Genomic DNA, 23,943 nt, shown 5'->3' with positions numbered 1-23,943 from the left:
TATATATATATATGTAAAAGTTAAAAATACGAAAATATTATATTAGTTTTTTAAAAAGAAGAAGAAAATGTATTGATAAATAAAATATTTTTAAAAATGTTTAAAAATTAAAAAAAATAAAAAAGTTTAAAAAAAGTAATTAAAAACTAAAATGCTGGAAAGAAAAATAAGGAAAGATTTAATCTCAACAACAGCTCATACGATTTTATCCGCAAAAAATAGTGCTTTCTAATATTTTATTATTACAGCCAAAGCAGAACATATCAATGCAACAGTGTAAGAAGTGCAAAAAAATTGAAATCAACTAGAGCATACTAAGGAACAAATGCAAAATAAAAGCATATGAAGCAAAATATAGAAAAAAAATTAAGAATAAAACGAAAAAAAACACAAAATGTAATATATAAAGCGAGTATCGAATTCAAATGTATTTGCACTTTCCCGCATCTTTCAAAAATGGATTCATGAAAATAGAGGCGTAAATTTAGAGTCTTATTTTTCATCACTCTTAGCTAACTTTTTTTAACACTGTTATGAAAAATTATTCTTTTAACACTAAATTTGTTTTCAGATTTAATTCTACAATTTTCAATATTATAAAATTTTGTTATATAATACTTACCCAAAGGAATTAATCTTACTTCATAAATATGACGATAGTATTATTTTTAATTTTTTGTATTTACGCGAAGAAAATATCTAGAATGATTTAAAAGAAATGATTTTAAATTTAATATAAGTAAACTAGTTACACTGAATTGTAATGTTTTTAAGAAAAGTTGTTTAACTACCATTTTTAACAAATGAATAAAATTAAACGAATTGGTAGTAATGTTCGTTTATCCAAAAGACTAATAGAAGAACTCTTCCAAAATTTGGAAAAAAAATAGATATCCAGCTAATGCAATTAAATTAAACATAAAATCAATAAGTTAATTGCATGTCATAGTTATAAATAAATTTATTAAAAAATTTCTTTGTTAACTAAATTTATATTTTTACCATGTGCAAATTCAATTCGGGTAAACCCGTGGCAAAAACTATTTTAATATGAAGAAAGGAGTTTTTTTAAAAAAAATTTCAATAATGGTTAATAATTTATCTAAAATCAACAATATTAAAATCCAAATTTATTGTTTATAAACATTTAATTATCCAATATAATAGTATTACCTTATGCACATCCAGTTTTACGCAAATCCAAGGTAACTAAAAAGACACACGCGTATCTGTACTTCAGTAAGAAAGCGCCATAAAATAATCCCACTATCCGCTGTTTACGATTATATTTTCATCTTTTGTAATCTGGCAAACTTGTTACGGAAACATTTTAAAATATTTTTGAAAGATTCCGGTATGTGTAAGTGCATTTGAATTTGCTACTAGCTTTATACATTACATTTTAAATTTTATCATGTTTTTTGTTGAGTTTTTATTTTCTATTTTCTTAATATGTTTTTATTTTGCATATCTTGCTTAATATGTTCCATTTTCATTAAATTTTTTTTGCCCTTCTCACGGTATTTTATTGATACAATTTGCTTTGAATATATTATTGCAATATTAGAAAGCAATCCTTTTTGCGGATCTAAGCGTGTGAGCTCATGGCGAGATTACATCTTTTCCTTATTTAATTTTCGGGCGTTATAATTTAATTATTTTTTTTAAACTTCTAAAATATGTAATTATTATTTTTCAATATTTTATTTTTTTATAGTTTTTCTTCCTCTTTTTGCATATCTTCTATGTCTTTTTCTTGCATTCCAATACTTTTTTTCCGTGCCTTCTGTTTATTCTTAATTTATTTCTATGTACTTGCAACTTGTGCACATAAATCAAAACTTAATATTGTTTTTCTTAACTTTCTTAATTCATCCTTCTTTCTTTTCAGTTTTTTTCCCTCTTTTCTTTCTTCTTTTTTTTTTCCTTCCTTCTTCTTTTCGTTGAAAAAAAAAACATATCAAACAAGAGGAAAGTATCATACAAGCACATGTGTAGTTCGCGATTAGCTTATTTTTTAAGACAAACGAAACTACAAAAAATATGCTCATTTAATATTTCAGCTGCCAAAAATAAAACATTATAATAATTTAGTTCAAATTATCGAATGTTCTTCAGTAGAGTTTTAATATTTGTCTAAATGATATACATACTTCACAAAATTCTGCAACAACATATTGAAGATGCGATGAAATGAAAAACAATGAAAAGCATGTTTCTCTGTAAATATAGCATCAAGTGATTGAATAGATTTTCTCATTAGTTTAATAACTCTCTAAAACTACAGCGGAACATAAATATTCATTTTCAATGCACAAAAGCGCTCTGCCAAATAGATGAATCTTTTCATTTAATGTATTATGCTTCTCACGTTTCTCATGTTTGGAGTCATATCATCTGAAACACTTTCTCTTTGTAGCTACCGTCTTTCAACGGTTGTTATTATTAGATGATAGTAAAAGACAATTATACTATGATCGAGTACGCTAAATGTATGTAAGGAAATGATTATTCATGTTAAAAGGAAATTACTACTTTTGCTTTTTTTTGAGAAAGACTACAGTTTTATGTTGCAGTCACTATCGTCTCCTGCTTGATTTTGAAAAGAAATATAATAACAAACAGTGTATTTAGCTGTAATAAATGTTAACAAGGTTCTTTGCGGCTTGGATGCCTGTTTGGCAGGGTGTTGGGCACATATCCAAGAGGTCGTGAGTTCAATACAGGTCGGTTGAGGACGCCCCGTGTAGTAAAGCGTGACTGGCGCATGTTAAATTTGTTCAGTCACAAAATCCTTCATGTTCCCATAGCAAATCATCCCTCTGGAAGTGCTGAATGGGAGATCGGTCGTTCTCTGGTTAAGGTCAAAATTACGATCTGTGAATAAATGAATGGATGTATGAATGGGTCCAATATATAAACTGGTTGTGATGTGTGTGTAGTTGAAGTTCTTGGCCGTAAATAACGCTACTGGAAAACAAAAAAAGAACATGAAGGCTTGCTGGTATTGGCAAGTGGCATTAGAAATAACAGCAAGGTTCTTAGGATTGAAACAATGCATTAGAGCATTGCTATTCCATCTATCTTTCCTGAAGGAATACTTTTGCTACTTATTTTTTCAAAAACATCAACTAGTAATATTAATATTATTAATTACGCAACTATTCTATTGTGTAGAATATTACACTGTTTTGAAAATGAGGAATTATATGTTGTTTTGAAAAGTTCGAATGTCAAGTATACAATAAAATTTAAAACTCAAATGTGTGAGTTTTTTAGTTTTCGTTACACATGTTTGGTATGTTCCGTTAGTCAGGTTTAGTAGAAATGGTAATTACTTGAAAGGAGTTTCAATAAATGCAACAAAAAGGAAAAGAAAAAAAAAGTATGACAAGCCCAATGAATCTCTTTATCAAAATGTTTATTTTTAAGAAAGGTCTAATTAAGAAAACAAAAATTCGTTTGCTTATAACAAACTATCGTGACCTGTGATGATCATGGTAAAATAACACGCAGCAAAAAAGTAATTATTCTTATATATATATATATATATTATATACTTTTTAAATATTGTGGAAATTTGTAATTAACGTAGCAATTATTCAGATATTTAGCAATCGATTCGGTTGATTGTTGAATAAGGTAATAAGGAAATAAAAAATAAGACTAAATAAAGTAAAGTATACCGTTGAATAATCATATGAGAAATCGCACATAGAGATGAAATTCTTGCAAAGTTCTATACGGTAATTACATTTCTGATGTCTGGTAAGAGAAAAATAAATTATTAATAAAACCACAATATACAGTATTTAAACCATTTATTTGGTAGTACGTTCTTATGTTAATAATTCACCGGAATTCTTGCTTTCAAAATTATAGTTCTTTTTACCACACATTTAGCATTAAATGTGAAATTAAAAAATAATTTTACCCTATTATATTATGTTTATACCATTCTCTGAAGTATCCTGATAAAATTACCGAATTTCACCGCACTTTATAAATTTGATTACAAATTATAAAACCATATTTTATTCTTAGTTTATCTAATATCATTACCAAATTTACCGAAAATCATTTCATCATGGTTTTGGTTAGCACTTCCTGAATATATTCGTGCTGTGCAGAAAGAAAATCTGCAGAAATGCATGATCATCAAAAGTTATATAAACTATAAAATAATTAAAATTAATTATAAAATAAAATATAGAAAATAACGAATAAACCTTGCTTTTCGAAATAATGATACGAATGACAAGGCGGCAAACTAGGAAATTGAAACTTGCTGATGATAACCAGTTCCAATGAAACGAATAGTAATTAATAACTGTTGAAATTTTATTCATCGAAATATTGGTTCGTGCTGACCAGTTTAATGAATGGTCAGATTTTTTGCGCACGTGATAAGATTTTAATGTTGTGTGAATAATCGAAGGAATAGTATAAAATATGGTTAAGTCTGTTTTTCGAAGACTCCGTCATAATATGAAATTATGCTTTTTTGTGAATGATTTGCAATTTTTATAACTGGTGTGAGTGAGCAACTATTACTCTGTCTTAGCGTTTTTTAAAATTACTCAAAACGTCAAATGGAGAAAAGTCACAGTTTTGTGAAATTGAAAAGAGCTCGTGGTCTAAATTTTTAATGTTTAAAAACTTTTTGCAAAGACTCAATACCTGGGCTCCTAAAAATTTGCAGAGACTAAGATTACGGCAGTACTTCGGATAATTTTCAACTAGGTGGAAAAATGTCACAAAATTGGAAATTTTAAAAAAACTTTAATAATTTTTAAAATATTTAGGTGTGTTAAAGGAAAAAATAAACAAACATATGAATTAATCAAATGTGAATAAATTTTTGATAAAATGCGATGAAAACAAATTTAATTACCCAGTTTATCGTAACTGATCAACCAGATTTAAATGAAAATTGTTATGTTTTTAAATGCTGGGAAAGATCATGAATATGTACTGTGAATAAGTACTAATTATTACTTATACTTTTAAAACTATTACTTTGATAAAACATAGCAATAAAATAAATATTTTTGGATATTTCGAAAGGGAATATTAATTTTACAAATCTGTTGGAAAATTTCCCCCTTATTTAAATACTCTTAAGCCGAGAAAGTTGAACTCAATATTGGTATAGGGAATTTTAATGAGTATGAATTTAGATAAATATCATTGATGAATATGTCGTTTATGAGATAAAAATCATTGGATATTCAATAACACCGAATGCATGTCTTATTTTAAGTATAATGTATTTTTCCACAGTTTTAAAAAAACAATAGTGCCATGCATTTTCAATTTGTGTTTTAACAGTTTTGTGCATTTTGATAATTAGGCTTATAATTAATAAAACCAGTTTTAAATGGCGATAATGACTTGGTATTAAAAAAATCTTAGGAATCACGAATGGAGTCGGAAATCAATTCATTATTGTGAAAAAAAAATTAAATTGGTTGAAAGCAAAAAAATAAATCCCTCATCAACTATTATTTTTTCTAGTTTCATAATTAGACAGTTTTAAAAAAATTATGCCCGGTTGAACTGTTACCCTTCAAACTTTGGCTAGGCTGTGATCGCTAAATTTAATTTTGGTAACAGTTACCCAGGTTCAACAATAGACAAATAACTAATGCATTACAGGAAACACTTAACAATATAAATTAATTTTATTACAACTCTAAATTTTCAAAAAAACTTATCTCCAATCATTTTCGAATGATAACATGGGCATAAACATCTCCAAATTGTACACTACTTCAAATTCCAGACTTTTCTACACAAGATTAAACTTTTTAATAAAATGCAATTTTGAAATTCTAAATCATAACATTCCATTAATTCACATCAAAAAAGACAATTAAGAAATAAAATGCACTCATATTCTAAATCTACTAAAATCACTTAAAACTTAGATTATGATCTAGCTATAACCTGTAATTATGCTTAAATATGAATTGCTCTCGTTAAAATATGTATCTAAAAACACAGTAGAAACAGCTTAAAATTTAGGGTATATTCTTCTTCTAAAATGATATCCAAATCGAAATTAAAGTTATAAATAGAAAATTGAATTTACGGACCACGTTCCTGGAACGCCCACCGGAATTGCAGCTAGACTCGTGACAAAGCAAACTCCTTGTTTCAGATAGCTAGTACTCTAACGATTCCAATTTCTTTAAGCTCTCTCGTAGTACGGCAGCAAGCACAAGGGGAATACAGGACTTTCAGTATGGGTACATTCGGGTTTGGTAAATCGTCTCGAACATAGCGGCCTCCAGTCTATCACTCTCGATCAGCAACTCAGAGACTTCAGCTTAGCTTTCCTCCAGCCCACGATCCATCCTCTCAGCGGTGCTGTCTCTGACCAACCTTCCAGCTGGCAAGCTCCGTCCTCTGCGTGATACCTTTTCAGTCACTCTTCAGGTCCCTTTTATCCTCCACTCAGCAAGGCGAAAGAATCTAGATTAACCTGTTTACTCCCTCACTAGCCGCCTCGCATCCAGTGGACGTCAGAACAAAAAAAAAGATCCATGAGAAAAAACAGTCATAAATCCACTAATACACTATAAAAGTGATAATACAATCCTCATTAAATATTAATAAACTTAACAACGCATGATTCACCCCAAAAATCCCATTTTAAAAGGATAACTCAAAATTTCAAAAAAATATCATAATTGTGATTGAATTTAAACTTTATCATCGTGGTGCCCTCTATTGAAAAGTAACCCATCTTTAAAAGTATTGATGAAAGAAACTACAAAAAATTTCTATTTATTACAATACCATCGCCTCACCAAAAAAAAAAAAATTAAAGAGATACTTTTAATTTCTGGAAACATTAAAGCACAATTTGTTAAAATGACCTGGAACATTATCAAGAAACCAAGAAAACAAAATTACTGGTATCAAAAAGAAATTTATTTTTCCTTTTTCCTTAAGCTGTTCAAAAAGAAATTCCTGCTTAAAGTTCAAAATCTCTAAAAGCACCACGCGGTTTTAAACCTACTTTTAGATCTTTATCACTAAAATCAAATCTGCCCCTAACAATGTGCACCTTGCAAGGAAACAGAAAAGAGGAGTCAAATTTGAGCCAGAGAAGTTCAAACTACACTTAATTTAAAAAAACATTACAAATCAGCTCTACACTTAGCAATATATTTTCAAGCGGCCCACAGGGGGTCAAGAAATGATTATACAGCAACGTTATCAATTTTCAACTTTCCGCAAATTTTAAACATCAAAACATTCATAATCTACAATTTCAAAATAACATAGGAAAACAAAATGGGACAAACCCTGTTTTGACTGATTACATATGCAATTATAACTGCCAGTGGAGACTAAAAATTTACACTTATGACATAAAAGGACTGTGGTCCACCTGCAAAAGAAAACAGTCTCCCCCGACCTATTATATTCCAGCCCATGTAATCAAATATTTACACACTCAGGTATAAACTACTCCTCCACACTTTGGAGAACATCTGACATTCCACCAAAACACGTAAATAATTTGTAACAAGAAAAATTTAGTTTAACCCCCCTCTAAACAAAGCATTAATTTCTTACAACCCGTCCATTTACTCGTGGTCTTTTGTAACGGGCAAGTTGTAACGGACAAGTTGTAACGAGGCTGAGGAGAAGGTATGAATTGACCCGTCTCATAAAGAAGATTTCTTGGAGCAGGCGCCTCTATTCTTGCCTTATTTACACTGCTGCTGATTGGGTCGCCGAACCCACTATCTCTGGATCGCAACATTTCCATTCTCTGTTCAGCCTTCGTTGCATTCTCCAAATGAACAACATTAGTATAGCCAATATTTCTGGTATGTTGAATTTTCAAAGTGACAGGGAATATGACTTCAATCACTCTGAAAGGACCCTCATTAAATTTAGAAAATTTCTTGCACTGGTTTTTCTTTAACACAGGGTTGAACCAGTATACCCTATCACCTGCCTGCAAATTATATTGTTTGATGTTTTTGTCTCTACGAGCCTTTCTATTTTCCGCAGAATTTTCTAGATTTTCCCTCGCTGATGCATAAGTACTATGCAATTTGCCTAGCAAATCTTTGGCAAAGTTCTCAGCACCTGCATAAGAGAAAGGGCTATGGTTCTTAAGAAATTCCAGCAGTAAAGTTAATTCCCTACCATATGTTAAAAGTGCCGGAGTAAAGTTAGTTGACTCCTGAATAGCTGTTCGGTATGTTAGTATTGCAAATGGTAGTTGCGTATCCCAGTCATCATGTGTAGAATTAACTGCATGACATAAAAAGTTTGCGATTGCTTTATGCTTGATTTATATAGCACCATTACTTTGGGGGCGATAAGGGATAATATTAGTTTTTTCTATTCCTAAAGATTTATAAATTATTTTCATACCCTCACTTATCATGTTAGATCCTCTGTCGGTGATTAAAGTTTTTGGAGAGCCAAAACGAGTTATGAAATTTAAATGTACTATGGCAATATCCTTACTGTTGACCGATGAGACAGGGACAGCTTCTAGCCATTTTGTAAATTGATCAACAATTGTGACCAAATACCTATTTCCATCTTGAGTTAAAGGGAGTGGTCCTACCACATCACATGCTATTTTCTCAAAAGGGCCATATGGAGGTGGCACATTTTGCAAAGGGGCTAATCGCTTGGGTTGATGAGCCATTCTTTTTAAACAGCTATTACACGACTTAATGAAGTTTACAATATGGGAAGACATTTTGGGCCAAAATAAATTTTCTTTATCTTTTTTAAAGTTTTACTAATTCCAGGATGGCAAACCAGTGGAGAATTATGATACAAGTTTAAGATGTCTTTCACTAAATTTAGTGAAATAACTATTTTTTCACTCTCAGCAATTTGGCTTTTGTTACACCTTAATACTTTATCTTTAATAAAAACATGAAAGTTAGATGGCACTGGTTCATTTCTACCCAAAACCTCAACAATTTCCTTGCAAAAAGGATCTTTCTCCTGATCTTCAATTAATTTTGGCAAAGAACAAATTGATTCATTACAATCCACTTCATTAAATAAAATTTTGTTATACATAGTTTCAGCTTCCTTAACATTTCTACTCAGAAAGTCTGCAATACAATTAATCTTTCCCAGTATATATTTTACCTCAAACTGAAATTGTGACAAAAAAATAGACCACCGCGCAATTCTACAAAAAGAATCCTTCAACTTCAAGGTATTAGCAATAGGGGAATGATCAGTGTAAATATAAAATTTCCTTCCCAGCAAATAGTGTCTAATGTAATTAGTGAAATAAACTATTGCTAAGGTTTCATGTTTGGTTACCGAATACCTAGTCTCTGGTAATTTCAGTTTTCTACTTCCAAAAGCTATAGGGTGAGGAAATCCCTCATCATCCAGTTGAGCTAACACTGATCCGATAGAATGATTACTGGCATCAGTATATAAGTGAAAAGATTTTGACATGTTAGGTAGAACTAAAACAGGTTCAGAAATAAAGAATTCTTTTAAATTTAAAAATTCCGTTTCTGCCTGGTTGTCCCATTCAAATTTGCCATTTTTAGTTAAGGCTGTCAGCTGAAGGGATTTCTGACCAATGTTAGGATAAATTGATTTTCTATAGTAGCCGATACAGCCTAAAAATGAGCTATGCGAAGATAGCCCCCGAAAATGAGGAAATTCAAAAATTCAAACTGCATTCGTTTGACCATTTTTTGACCACAAATGANTAGTGTCTAATGTAATTAGTGAAATAAACTATTGCTAAGGTTTCATGTTTGGTTACCGAATACCTGGTCTCTGGTAATTTCAGTTTTCTACTTCCAAAAGCTATAGGGTGAGGAAATCCCTCATCATCCAGTTGAGCTAACACTGATCCGATAGAATGATTACTGGCATCAGTATATAAGTGAAAAGATTTTGACATGTTAGGTAGAACTAAAACAGGTTCAGAAATAAAGAATTCTTTTAAATTTAAAAATTCCGTTTCTGCCTGGTTGTCCCATTCAAATTTGCCATTTTTAGTTAAGGCTGTCAGCTGAAGTGATTTCTGACCAATGTTAGGATAAATTGATTTTAATACAGCCTACAGATTTGCCGATACAGCCTAAAAATGATTGAACGTCAGTTTTGTTTTTTGGGATTTCAAAATTTTTGATAACCTCTATATTTTTTTCGGTCTGGATAAACCTTACCATCTTGAATAACAGAACCTAAATAATTAATTCTATTAGTGAGGAATGAGCATTTACTTGGTTTCAACTTTAACTTATTTTTTAATAATCTTTCAAATACCATTTTAAGTTTCAGGAAGTGGTCCTCAACACTGTTGCTGGCAATAGTGTTGAGGCATTTATATCATCAATATAAATGCCAATATTCAAAGGTTAGAGACCCGATAATACCTTGCTCATCTTTGGAAGGAATTGGCACTGGTTCGAAGGCCAAAAGGTATGCGGGTAAATTGATACAACACCTTATGAGTTGCAATAGCCAACTTATGTCTATCATCCGGTGAAACAATTTCTTGGAAAAAACCCGAAGTCAGATCTAAAGTACTGAAAACTCTTCCTCCTGCTAAATTATCAATAGCCTCATTAATGTTGGGTATAGGGTAGGAATCAGGAGCAACCTTGGCATTTAAGGCTCTGAAAGATTTACCAGGCTGTGAAACCGTGCTGCACAGGGTTCCCTTAATTGATAATGTGCCGGCAAAACGTAGAGCTTATAGGGTACCATACAATTTACGTGAGGAAAGGACTCACAGATAAATATTCTATTGGAGGCGGGAATACTTGAACCCTCAGTGTCAGCGTATGGTTTCCCTATTCTGTTGGTTAAAATTTGAATGGAGACTAATCACAGGTCACAGATTTCAGAGCATTAAATGCTAAGGTTGTTCCGGATTCCTACCCTATACCCAACATTAATGAGGCTATTGATAATTTAGCAGGAGGAAGGGTTTTCAGTACTTTAGATCTGACTTCGTGTTTTTTCCAAGAAATTGTTTCACCGGATGATAGACATAAATTGGCCATTGCAACTCATAAGGGATTGTATCAATTTATCCGCACACCTTTTGGTCTTCAAACCAGTGCCAATTCCTTCCAAAGATTAATGAACGTGGTATTATCGGGTCTCGAAACTTTGAATATTGGCATTTATATTGATGATATAAATGCCTCAACACTATTGCCAGCAACAGTGTTGAGGATTACTTCCCGAAACTTAAAATAGTATTTGAAAGATTATTAAAAAGTAAGTTAAAGTTGAAACCAAGTAAATGCTCATTCCTCACTAATAGAATTAATTATTTAGGTTTCATTATTGAAGATGGTTAGGTTTATCCAGACCAAAAAAAATAAAGAGGTTATCAAAAATTTTAAAACCCCAAAAAACAAAACTGATGTACAATGATTTTTAGGCTGTATCGGGTACTATAGAAAATTTATTCCTAACATTGGTCAAAAATCAATTCGGCTGACAACCTTAACTAAAAATGGCAAATTTGAATGGGACAACCAGGCAGAAACGGAATTTTTAAATTTAAAAGAATTCTTAATTTCTGTGCCTGTTTTAGTTTTACCTAACATGTCAAAATCTTTTCACTGATATACTGATGCCAGTAATCATTCTATCGGATCAGTGTTAGCTCAACTGGATGATGAGGGTTTTCCTCACCCTATAGCTTTTGGAAGCAGAAAACTGAAATTACCAGAGACTAGGTATTCGGTAACCGAACGTGAAACCTTAGCAATAGTTTATTTCACTAATTACATTAGACACTATTTGCTGGGAAGGAAATTTTATATTTACACTGATCATTCCCCAATTACTAATACCTTGAAATTGAAGGAATCTTTTTGTAGAATTGCGCGGTGGTCTATTTCTTTGTCACAATTTCAGTTTGAGGTAAAATATATACCGGGAAAGATTAATTGTGTTGCAGACTTTCTGAGTAGAAATGTTAAGGAAGCAGAAACTATGCATAACAAAATTTTATTTAATGAAGTGGATTGTAATGAATCAATTTGTTCTTTGCCAAAATTAATTGAAGATGAGGAGAAAGATCATTTTTGTAAGGAAATTGTTGAGGTTTTGGGCAGAAATGAACCAGTGCCATCTAACTTTCATGTTTTTATTAAAGATAAAGTATTAAGGTGTTAGAAAAGCCGAATTGCCGAGAGTGAAAAAATAGTTATTCCACTAAATTTAGTGAAAAACATCTTAAACTTCTATCATAATTCTCCATTGGTTTGCCTTTCTGGAATTAGTAGAACTTTAAAAAAGATAACGAAAATTTATTTTGGCCCAAAATGTCTTCCCATATTGTAAACTTCATTAAGTCGTGTAATAGCTGTTTACAAAGAAAGGCTCATCAACCCAAGCGATTAGCCCCTTTGCAAAAAGTGCCACCTCCGTATGGCCCTTTTGAGAAAATAGCATGTGGTGTGGTAGGACCACTCCCTTTAACTCAAGATGGAAATAGGTATTTGGTCACAATTGTTGATCACTTTACAAAATGGCTAGAAGCTGTCCCTGTCTCATCGGTCAACAGTAAGGATATTGCCATAGTATTTTCAAATTTTATATCTCGTTTTGGCTCTCCAGAAACTTTAATCACCGACCGAGGATGCGATGAAAACAAATTTAACTATCCAGTTTATCTTAACTGATCAACCAGATTTAAATGAAAATTGTTATATTTTTTAAATGCTGAGAAAGATCATGAATATGTACTGTGAATAAGTACTAATTATTACTTATGCCTTTAAAACTATTACTTTGATAAAACATAGCAATAAAATAAATGTTTTTGGAGATTTCGAAAGGGAATATTAATTTTACAAATCTATTGGATAATTTCCCTCTTATTTAAATATTCTTAAGCCGAGAAAGTTGAACTCAATATTGGTATAGGGAATTTTTATGAGCATGAATTAATTTAAATAAATATCATTGATGAATATGTCGTTTATGAGATAAAAATCATTGGATATTCAATAACACCGAATGTATGTCTTATTTTAATTATGATGCATTTTTCTATAGTTTTAAGAAAACAATAGTGCCATGCATTTCCAATTTGCGTTTTAACAGTTTTGTGAATTTTGATAATTAGGCTCATAATTAATAAAACCAGTTTTAAATGGCGATAATGACTTGGTATTAAAAAAATCTTAGGAATTACGAATGGAATCGGAAATCAATTCATTATTGTTAAAAAAAATTATATAGGTTGACTGTACAAAACAAAAAAATAAATCCCTCATCAACTATTATTTTTTTTGGTTTCATAATTAGACAGTTTTAAAAAAATTATGCCCGGTTTGTAGCTAAAGTAGTAAAAAATCTCAATTATTACCTCAGTTATAGTTAGGTAGGGTTAAGTTTTGTAATTTTTCATGAAATTTGAGTCAAACTAATTGGATAAGAAAATTTCTAATAGTTTTTCGTCATTTTTAATTGTTTGTAAAAAGCTAACATTCATTTTTTAGCTGTATTACAATTCAAGCTTCATGATTAGAAAACTTTTCTACCAAATAATTCTTTATTTAAAAAAAAGGAAATGGATTATTTTTACTGAGAATTGAATAGTTGTTTTTTTCAATAGGAGTTATAATAAAAGATTTAGAGCTAAACAAATATTTGAATATTAAATTGAGAATTTATTGTTATCTTATCGAGTAGCATATGTTTTTTTAAATAATCATAGCTAAAACATTTCTATATATTTATGGACAAAAACATTGTTTTTAATATTTAAAAAAGATCAAGTAAACAGGAATTTATTTAGTACTAGCTCTATTAGGCTTTTTATCTGATAGTTTTAGATTATCTTAATTTTACATATAATGGTATGTTTCAAATTTCTAAAACAATACTTAATAACTTTAAAGATGTTCAGATTACGAGAATTCTCATACTTATACATTTTGAAGCATTTAGAGGTTTGAGAAATTGGCAATTAATGAGGAACTAAAGAAATATATTTTATCACCATTTGCTAGAAAATATGGCAATGAGCTTACAACTGGCATTGCTTAATTTGATTATTATTTATAATGAATTAAAACTCCGAGAACTTAGTTTAAATATTAATCGAAGTATAGACATTTAAAAAAAACAAATTGAAAAAAAAAGCATTTTTGTGTGTGTGATGGATTTTATTGTTATAAACTTAAAAACTTAAAAAATATTCTAAAAAAATAAAAAAAGGTTTTTTGAAAAATTTTTAACAAATAACAAATTAACATTTTAAAACTTTAAAAAAAAAATCTTAAAAGTTGGGCAAGATATGGGCATTTAAAGTAGTTCTTTCGGGCTGCGCATGTACGGAAAACATTTAAGAGATTTTTTTCATATAATATTGTAGTGAATCGTATCTAGTAACGAATAAAAAAATCCGATTTCAATGCATAGATAGCTTAAAAAATTTCTAGCTATTTTTTAAGAAATTTTTGTACTTTTTTAAAAGAACACTCTGAATTATAAGGGTTTTTCACAAATGTCATTTCTTAGTATTAAACAAGAATTATTAAAAATAATAACAGCATTATAGAGATCATCTCCATGAAAGTATGTGTGCTTTTCTTATACAATCATATTTTGGCATGCATCACTGTGATGCATTATTATTTTTTATCAAATTTTGTCTCATAATACAAAGAATTTCTAGACAACTTCTTATCACTCAGTACCCCTTATCACACTCATAAACACTAAGTACAAAAACTATTTATAAAAATTACTAGAAGCTTTTGAAATTTTCAAGATACTCAAATTATATATATATATATATATATATATATATGTGTGTGTGTGTGTGTGTGTGTGTAAAATTTTTAACGTGTGTGTGTGTGTGTGTGTNATATATATATATAATCTATTTTTAAAAATAAATAAGTTAATCGTATATTTTTGTATTTTTAATTAGTTTTGAATTTATACCGATTAAACGTAAATTTTTGCTTTTTAATCTCATTAAATTTATAAATCCATATTTTTTCCTACTTATGAGGACATACTCAACTTTTAACTCTGTTCAAAACACGATCATTAAGATTGTGTCGCAAAACTATCAATAAGCGAACCTAAGTGGTTCGCTTGAATTTTATCGAATGCTATTAGAACTCTTAAGTTAGTAGCTTGTAAGCAGCCCTATTATTTATTATTTTTTTATTTTTGCATTTGTAATGGTTTCTAAGAACATATGCAATTATCTATAAAGGGCATGCTACGATGATTTTATTTATTTAATTATTTTTATTTTACCTATAAGAGTAGTTGAAATTTGAATACCTGCTTAAAATATTTTACGCTGAAGTAAATAATATGTATTTCCGTGCATATGTATATATTCGATTTGATATGAATTTATTCCTGGATATAATTACATTTATTCGATATTTTAACCCTACACTGATGTTTTTTTAAGGTTAAGTGCCACTGCCCGGTGTACATTGCCCGGCATGCATTTCGTGAGAATCACATATACATGGGTGATTCTCACGAAACATGACAATTCACTGTCCCTTGCTCCAAGATCTAATACTATAATACTAAAAAAACTTTTTTTTAAAAACTTAATAAATAGCATTGCTGTAAGCATTTTAAAATGACTTTGCACTAGCATTGACCGTTTTGTATAGTTAAAAAATTTAATTGAATATCAAAATGTCATTTTCCTGGCAAGTCCCAAACAATGTTTCCTATAATAACTAGCTTCAAAAATTCCCATAAATTTTTCCATATCTAATTTTTTTTTATCTCTACCGGTGTAAGCATTTCTAGAATATACGGAGAGGGTATTATTTACAAAAACTTCGTTAAAATTAATTTTTTCTGCCAATAATCAGCTCGGCCCTAGAAAATCTGTCATTTTCCTGGCTACTTTTACTTAGTGGCTTATAACCAAGCCAGCAATAAATATCATATGAAAATAGATTGATTAGATACCCTCCTATATGAACATGTCTTGTTGCATGAATAAAGAACCAATTTTTCTAGGTCAAAATCTATTTCAAAAAATTTTTCAAGGTGAGTAGGTTTTTGTGTTGTCATTTACCTGGCTTCTTGAAATCATTAATAACATAAACTACATAGATTTATCTGAGTTATTTTAAGAAATCCTGTTGTTTTCTGTAGAATATAAACGTCTTAGGCCAAAATATTATATTAAAATAAAGTTATATGCTACAAAAGGGCGAATTTGTCATTATCCTGGCTGTCATTTTCCTGGCTTATGAATGCCAGGACATTGAAGTGTTACCAGAATTTTTTTTAACCTGCTAATACTGTTAGGAGGGAAAGCAAATATTAACCTATTACCAAGTTTATGCATGATTGTAATATGCTTGGATGTAATCAAAGTTATTTATTTATTTAATGATTGATTATTTCAAAAAATTTTATTCTGTACATATAAGCAACAGAAAAATTTTGATTCCTTCTACAGTGAACAGAAAGAATTAACTTAAGCAATTTATGAATGACTGTTTTTCAAACTTCTAAGCTAATATGTCATTTTCCTGGTATTCAAGATTTGGTGAATTTCTATTTTATTTTTTTTCTCGAGCAAATATCAATAAACTACACTGCTCTATGTAAGATATTAATAAGTGTAACTAAAGAAGTATACAAAAAAATTTAGATTATTTTGAAGACTTTAAATTTGAAGAAATGTTTTGGTCCGAATTGTCATGTTTCGTGAGAATCACCCATATATATCAGAAATGTCATTACCTTACCATACTAGATTTTTTTTTCTGTTTAGTGTATGTAATTAAATTATATAATTACATGTGATACTAATAGCTCTAATGATTGTAGATATAAATTACATTAATCACCCTTTTGATTAGAATAGTATTTTATAGTATGAATATGGAACGAATAATATATTTTATAAGATGAATTGTGACCAACTTTGCAACTTATGCATAGCAATGCTCTGAATTCATCAATTCGGTGCACACGAGAACAACATAAATTACAAATAAAATTATAATTGCTAATTATTGCAGTTAAAAATGATGTTAACATCTACTTTCTTTAAAAGTACTCTTTTTATAGGTACGAAGTTTCGTTACTTATTTTTTTTACTTGATAGTATTTGAAAATAACAAATTATTTTTAATAGCTTTTTTAAAAAAAAAAACAGTGAATGCTATTACAAATTACTGTTGGTGTTTAAAAAGCCTTTTTTTGGTGAAAACATAGATTTTAAATAAGTTAGCACAGATTCAATTATTGAAATTAGACCTAAAGATGATTGTAAGTCAGAGAGAAAATCGGAAATTGCAATTTCAAGCAACTTGTTATGGGACTAAGAATATTATCTCGTTTTTTTTACACATTTTGAATTAATATATTTCAAATAATTCTACAAGTTATTTTTAGTCGTGTAATATTTAATTTAATTCCATACGTCTGGAGTGATACAAAGCAATGCAATTTTCTCAATATAACTAAAATATGCTTTATATACTACAAGTTTTCAATCCAAAATTTTTTTTTGCTTAGGCAGTATTTTATATATTGTAGCATTATCTTATATATTTAAAATATATTTTAGACTTCTTAAATTGCCATAAACACTTCAATTAAACTTCTCCGTTGTATGCACGAGACATTTAAAAAGGTGAATTTTAAATACAATAATAAAACATTAAGAAAAATTGAAATCAAGAAAAAGCATTAATATCATATAAACTAACACATTTTTAGTAATTGAAAACATATTGCGGCAAATAGGATGAAACTATGATTGAAAACCAAGAAAAACATTAGGAAAAGTCCATTGCAAATGATTTTTTTCTGTTACACAAAATTAAAAACTTATTTTGATTAAAACATACTTTACGCTTTTCTTAATCCCGAAAGTCAAAAAGATCTTATTTAAAAGCAGTTTATTTCAAAGCCGCATTAAAAAGTAAGTAAATAAATAAAACAAGTAGTTTTGGTCAAAGTTAGTAAGTTCTATAAAATATTTGGAAAAAAAATTTATTTATTTATATTAATTTCAACAATGGTGATATTGAACGAATAAAAACACTTTAATTAATTTAGTGCTTACAATGGAAAAAAATATTAGTCAGCAATAAAAAAAAAGAATAGTTTATTAAATTACGTATTACATTACGTTAATACGTAATTTAATACGTAATTAAGTACGTATTAAATTACGTTACAATTTATTATGTTAAATTTTTTAATGAAATATTATGTTGGAAAAGATGTAAATTAAAAAATTTTAATGATTTAATTTTAAGAAATCCAATTTAATATTCAAAAATAAACAAAGAAAACAGATTTTACCACTGCCTGGATCAAAAAGAAAAGTACTTTTATGAGCCTTGAACCTTGTATTTTGTTCTTGAAAGTGCATAAAATTTTACATAAAGGCTTTATTACTGCTGGAATATGTTTTCGAATATTTAAGCATACTATTTTCTTTTATTTTTTCATGAATAATTTCACGTTTTCAGGTAAACTTAATTCTAAAATGAGATAAATTAATCTATTTAAAACAAGAATCTGCAAAATTCTTCATTATAATAACTCATTAGCTTTCATTTATCGCTACAAACTACGCGAAGAGAAAACTAAGTCGAGGAAATTATTTTTTTTATTATGTAAATTATGTTTCCAACCCCAGAGAATTTTTCATTTACTTTAAAGAAGCAATGCTGAGATTTATTCACATTTTTAAACGAAGAACTTTGTTTTCTTAAATATTTATCTTTATTTGAATGTACTTTTATCTTGCAATATTTTAAACAGAAAAGATTTTTTGAATTAAATTTAAAATTAATTAATCTCAAATTCGAGTTAGAAATGTAAATCAGAAAAATTTAAAATAAATTTCTTTTTAGAATGAAAACTCTTAGTTCACTTTTTTAATGGAAATTAACCACTCTAAAACAAAATTAAAATTCTTAGAAAAATACTATCTGCCAAAGATTTTTAATTTTCAGTTTTTAATCTGAAGCAATAACAGTTTCATTTATTAAAGCATTTTTGCTGTGGACAGTAATTACTAAACACACAAAAATTGAGCTTCCTAGATGTACTTGATGTGCGGCTCAAGAATCGGTATGAGCCTTTTAAATCGGAATCAGGGTCAACTACTTTTATCAGACAGAAATCTAGATTATGACTGAATGAAGTGCATTAAAGTAACATCTAATACCCAATAATGTTACTGAAAAGACTGAAATATTGATATTGTCTGAAGATATAAAAAATTCCAGTTACCAAAAATCATACCATGAAAACAAGGATGCAATTTGGTGCTTTAAGCTTCTTAAAAGAAAAGAAAAATTGACGAATAATCATACAGGAGATTCAGTACCTTAAACTCTTTGTATTTACACATCAGCATGTAAAATGCTTCCAGTTATTGGTACAGTTATACATTTCATCTAAGAATTGATTGAGAATAAATTTATCTGGGAAACTCAACTATTTTCATGCGGTTAGAAAATTTATGTTAAACACTGGCTGGGTCTAAGTAACAACCAACTTCTAATAAAGTTATCGAAAGGACAGAAATAAACATGAAAACACATGAAGTTATGTAAAAGCTGCTACTGACCAATAATTACGCCGAAAAAACTAGGGTCTAATAAGTTATCGTACCTTAGACTATTTGAATTAATGCATTAGCATCCGCAAGCAAAGTATTTTCAATTGTTGGTATAAATATACATTTTAACGAAGAATTGGTTGAAAAATATTCTGCCTATAAAATTTATTAATATTTTTTATTGTTAAATTACTTGAATAATGAGAGATATTTTTGATACTTTGTTTTGTAACGAAATTTTAATTTTCCCATGTGATAAGACATGCGACAACTTAAGCCTCGCTTGCATCTCAACTGCAGAATTTCAATTGCCTTGTCATCATAGTTGGATTTACTGATATGGATTTAAACATCTATTATTATGAATCTGATAGGTGAATAGCCAGTTTATTGCCACTTTACCAAGTTCAATAAACTAAAATTAACGAAAGAACATAATGCAACAACACAGTGACATTACTATCATAACACAGGATTCGAGTATCCCTAGATAATTATTTTCCCAATCTGAACTAATTACAATTTTCGAATATATCTGGATGATTTAATATCATATTTTCGAGATTTGTTTGTATGAGAAGGATTCGAAGTAATGCCTCCAAATTTACCATTTACCCACCAATCGACATTTGAAACGCCGACTAAAGGTTACACGTAAGTAAGAAGAGAGTTAATATTTTTCCATTATGCAGAAAAATAGCATATTTTGAATGGTGGGATAAGGCCATGTCTTTCTCATACGTAAACTTGACTAACCTATGTTGACATTGTGTACGTCATGTGAAATGCTAGAATTCTTCTTATCTGAAGCAGGACTGTTTACACATGACGCAAATATTTTTTATTCTTTTCAAAAATCAAGTAGTAGCTAACAGAAGAAATTATTCATTTAGTCAAAAAAAATGTTGTTTTAATAAGAGCTTTCTTGTGTCACGGAATACAAAAGTTCAGAAGTTAAATGATTTTTAATCTAAAGACAAGGAAATAATCGTTTTTACAGGGCAATCACGATTTCCTGATGGACGTTTTGAATGCAACTAAGCCGCATTTGCGTAACACGGAAAAGAAAATCACTGAATTATCTTATACATCCCATTCATGTAAAGTTTTTATTTAACATATTTTCAATAATAGTTTTAAATATGGACACATCTTTAATAATAATTTTAGAAATGGACTTAGCGGACACAATTGTTTTGCACATAGTTTACTTGTGTTCCTCCCGGTTCAAGTAGAAAAAGAAAATCTAGCTATTGACTACCGCACTTCAAATTATAGGTTTAAAAACCTATTTTTTATTTATATACCAATATACTGAATCTTTAGCTTGATAAAAGTATGATTCTCTAATGCACCAGCTCAATGATTTGTCCATTAATTGGTTCATTAGTGCACCAACTCGCATCCACACTATTTGCAAATAAAAGCAGTTCTTACTAAATCAAACATTTTAATACTTTCAATTTATTTTTAAATCTTGTTGCATTAATTTTAAATGTCTTAGCGGTAAATAACATTATTTAAACTCTTTTCTTTTGGTTGACTTGTCTGATAAAAAAATTCAAAAATATCTATGCATTTTTTTTTTTTTTTTTTTTACTNTTGTATTTTTTTTTTTTTTTTTTAGTTTAAATATTTTAGATTTCTCTAATGCATTTTTTTAGATATCCATTAATAAAGATATTCTATTAGTAAACAATCTTTTTATTAGACAAATTTCATTTTTGCTAATATTATGAACATATTTTAATAATGCAAGTAAAATTTAAAATGTTGCTGTAATGTTATGTTTGTTTACTATAAATGTTTTACTGTAAGCTTTCGCTACAATGTTAAGCAGATGTTTTAATGTAAATGTTTCACAATTAATCACTCACGAAACTAATGATATATTATTAAATTTATTTATATTATTGAATTTTTTTATATTAATGAATTTATTGATATTATTCCTTAAGAAAAATATTTCAAGCATTGAAATATGCTGATTGAAAATAAAAATTGCACATGCTATTTAATTGTAAAAAGAGTTAATATTTAAAACTAAAACATTTAAAAAAAATTTTTTTTTAAATCTTCGGTAAAAAATATTTTTGGTATTTTAGCAGTATAACTGCCTTTATATAATTTTCTTCTCTGGTACACATGTAATATACAGCTACTATTTTATAAAATAAATAATATATTACAAATATGAATTGGTTTGTATTTATTAACTGATATACTATTCGCATATTTAGTCAGAGAATATAATATGCTTTAAAAGCATTTTGCCAAAGCCTGCTCATTTCTCAAATTAAAATAGATATTTTATTAATAGCAGCGTTTATGTTGTCATTAATGTTTAATGTTTATGCATAGTTAAAAATATATAATTTGGTTTAATTATTTACATAATTGTTTTAAAAAATACCAATAAATATTTATGCAAGCAAACTTCGTTAAGTTACAGCTCGAAAAATTTCTAGCATTTTTCGAAAGGGATTTGTAATATAGTTAAAATATATAGTTAAAAATGAATTAAAATGTGCTATGATAAATGAGCTATAGCTGTTGAGACATATAATTTAAAATTAGTCAGTGTATCGCCTTTTAATTTGATTTAAAAATCTAGCTCTGCAAAAAATAAAAATCTGAATTGAGTTAAATCACATGTTTATAAAAAAAAGATGAAATATATATACGAAATATTTAAAATAATTTGATAAAAATAAAGTTTTTATGGAAAAAATAAAGCAGTAAACATCAAACTGCTGTAATTACATATACACGTTAAAAAAATCTACATTTTGAAATCATTTATTAGAAAAAAATAATACTTACGCAGACATTTGAAGGAGAAATGTGAAGAATATAAGTATCCAATTTGGTAAATATATTACAGGTATCAATTGGATTTTTTCTGTGAGCATAGTGAGATTCTGAACACATAGAAACAAAGGACAACTTATCTTCATGACTTTTTATCATGATAAAGTTAGTAAAAGTTAGCTCATTCTATTTTTAATTCCTGGTAAGAAAGAAAAACAAGCAAAAGAAAAATAATATTTTTTTGAAAAATAATATTTAATTAAACATTAGATAAAAATGAATATCTGTTAAGTACAATGCTTTGTTATAAATTATGGCAGGTAATTAAAAGTGTTTTAGTTACATTAATTAAAAAAAATTGCATAATTTTTAAAATTATTTATATTCTCACATGAGGTATAATATTTTGATTTTTGAACTTAAATAAAGTGCAAAAAGCAATGTCCATTTAGATCATGCAACAGTGATTAGAATTTTTAAAAGCCAGGTTACTATCTATCTTACAAGATTCATTGCAACATGCGATATGAACTTTCAGTACTGGAAGAAGAACTACAGAATGCAAATAAAGCGCCACCTGTCGAAAAGCGCTTTTTCAACTCATTCCCAAACTTCTAATAAAATGTCACAGAATTTCTACAAACTGCTTGTCTTCAAATATGATTAAAAATAACCCAATTTGAACAAGTTGAACATTATTCATACATTTTGATACATGTAAAAATATTCAGAAAAATTTTAAGAAATTTTTTGTCTGATTAAATTAAAATCATGTTTCGTAATACAAAGATGTTAACTAGTAAAATTGTATTTTTAACTACATTCTTCAAGAAAATGAAAATTGACCTAAACAATTTTAGCACATTATTTTTTTATTTATCATAAAACAATTGAAATGAGAGCACTAATATTGCTATTATTTTTTCCAAGAAAATATATGCTTTTTAAATATTTATCGAGTAAAAAATGCATTAAAACAAATATTTAACTCATGTTTCACTCCAATATAGAATATATTTTTTTGATAGAGTATAAGTCAGATGTTCTTCGATGCAAAACTTATAAATAGTTCATGATGTAAAACTATTCTCTGGAAAATCCTGCCCAATGAAGGGCTCAATATTCATTTCAGGTATCATTCCTATAAATTAAGAATTAAAATTACCTTTCGTCATCCTATTGGTACATAAAAAAAGGTTTCTAAAAGACTAAATACAGCGTAGACTACATATAAATACACATGCTTTTAAATTAATTAATATTTTGAATAATTAATATAAAGTCAATTTTCTTAAAAATGTCCAATTTGCTAAAAAAAGAATTCTTTCGTACAAATCTTATTAGGAAATCGAATAAAAACTGTAATTTCCATTTAAAAATGTATTTGTATCAAATAATAATTTAAGCAAATTGGTTGCAAATTTACTTCTTTAACTAATTAGTTAAAATGAAGTTTTGATGAAGTTTTAATTTTTATTTTGCCTTTTTTAATTTTTTTTTTTTTTTACTTTAAGCGCAATTTATGTTTTCTTAAACAATAAGGC

The 23,943-nt window shown here is 28.4% G+C and overlaps 1 protein-coding gene across 2 annotated transcripts in view; it reads right to left on the bottom strand.

The window, feature by feature from the left end:
• LOC107453206 (gamma-aminobutyric acid receptor subunit alpha-2-like) overlaps positions 1 to 22,925 on the bottom strand; it is a 74,547-nt gene extending 51,622 nt beyond the window's left edge. The window contains exon 1 of one of the 2 annotated variants that reach the window (XM_016069933.3): positions 22,412 to 22,925. In XM_016069933.3, coding sequence (XP_015925419.2) covers positions 22,412 to 22,545 — 134 coding nt within the window. In that variant the 5' untranslated portion in view covers positions 22,546 to 22,925. Of the gene's footprint in view, positions 1 to 6,098; positions 6,239 to 22,411 lie in introns of those variants that run through there. The other variant, XM_071187581.1, reaches the window with a different exon arrangement.
• Positions 22,926 to 23,943: the final 1,018 nt, after the last annotated feature.

The sequence above is a fragment of the Parasteatoda tepidariorum genome, chromosome X1, assembly GCF_043381705.1.
Source record: "Parasteatoda tepidariorum isolate YZ-2023 chromosome X1, CAS_Ptep_4.0, whole genome shotgun sequence".
NCBI classification, from domain to species: domain Eukaryota; kingdom Metazoa; phylum Arthropoda; class Arachnida; order Araneae; family Theridiidae; genus Parasteatoda; species Parasteatoda tepidariorum.
This window is presented reverse-complemented; position numbering and strand designations above follow the sequence as displayed.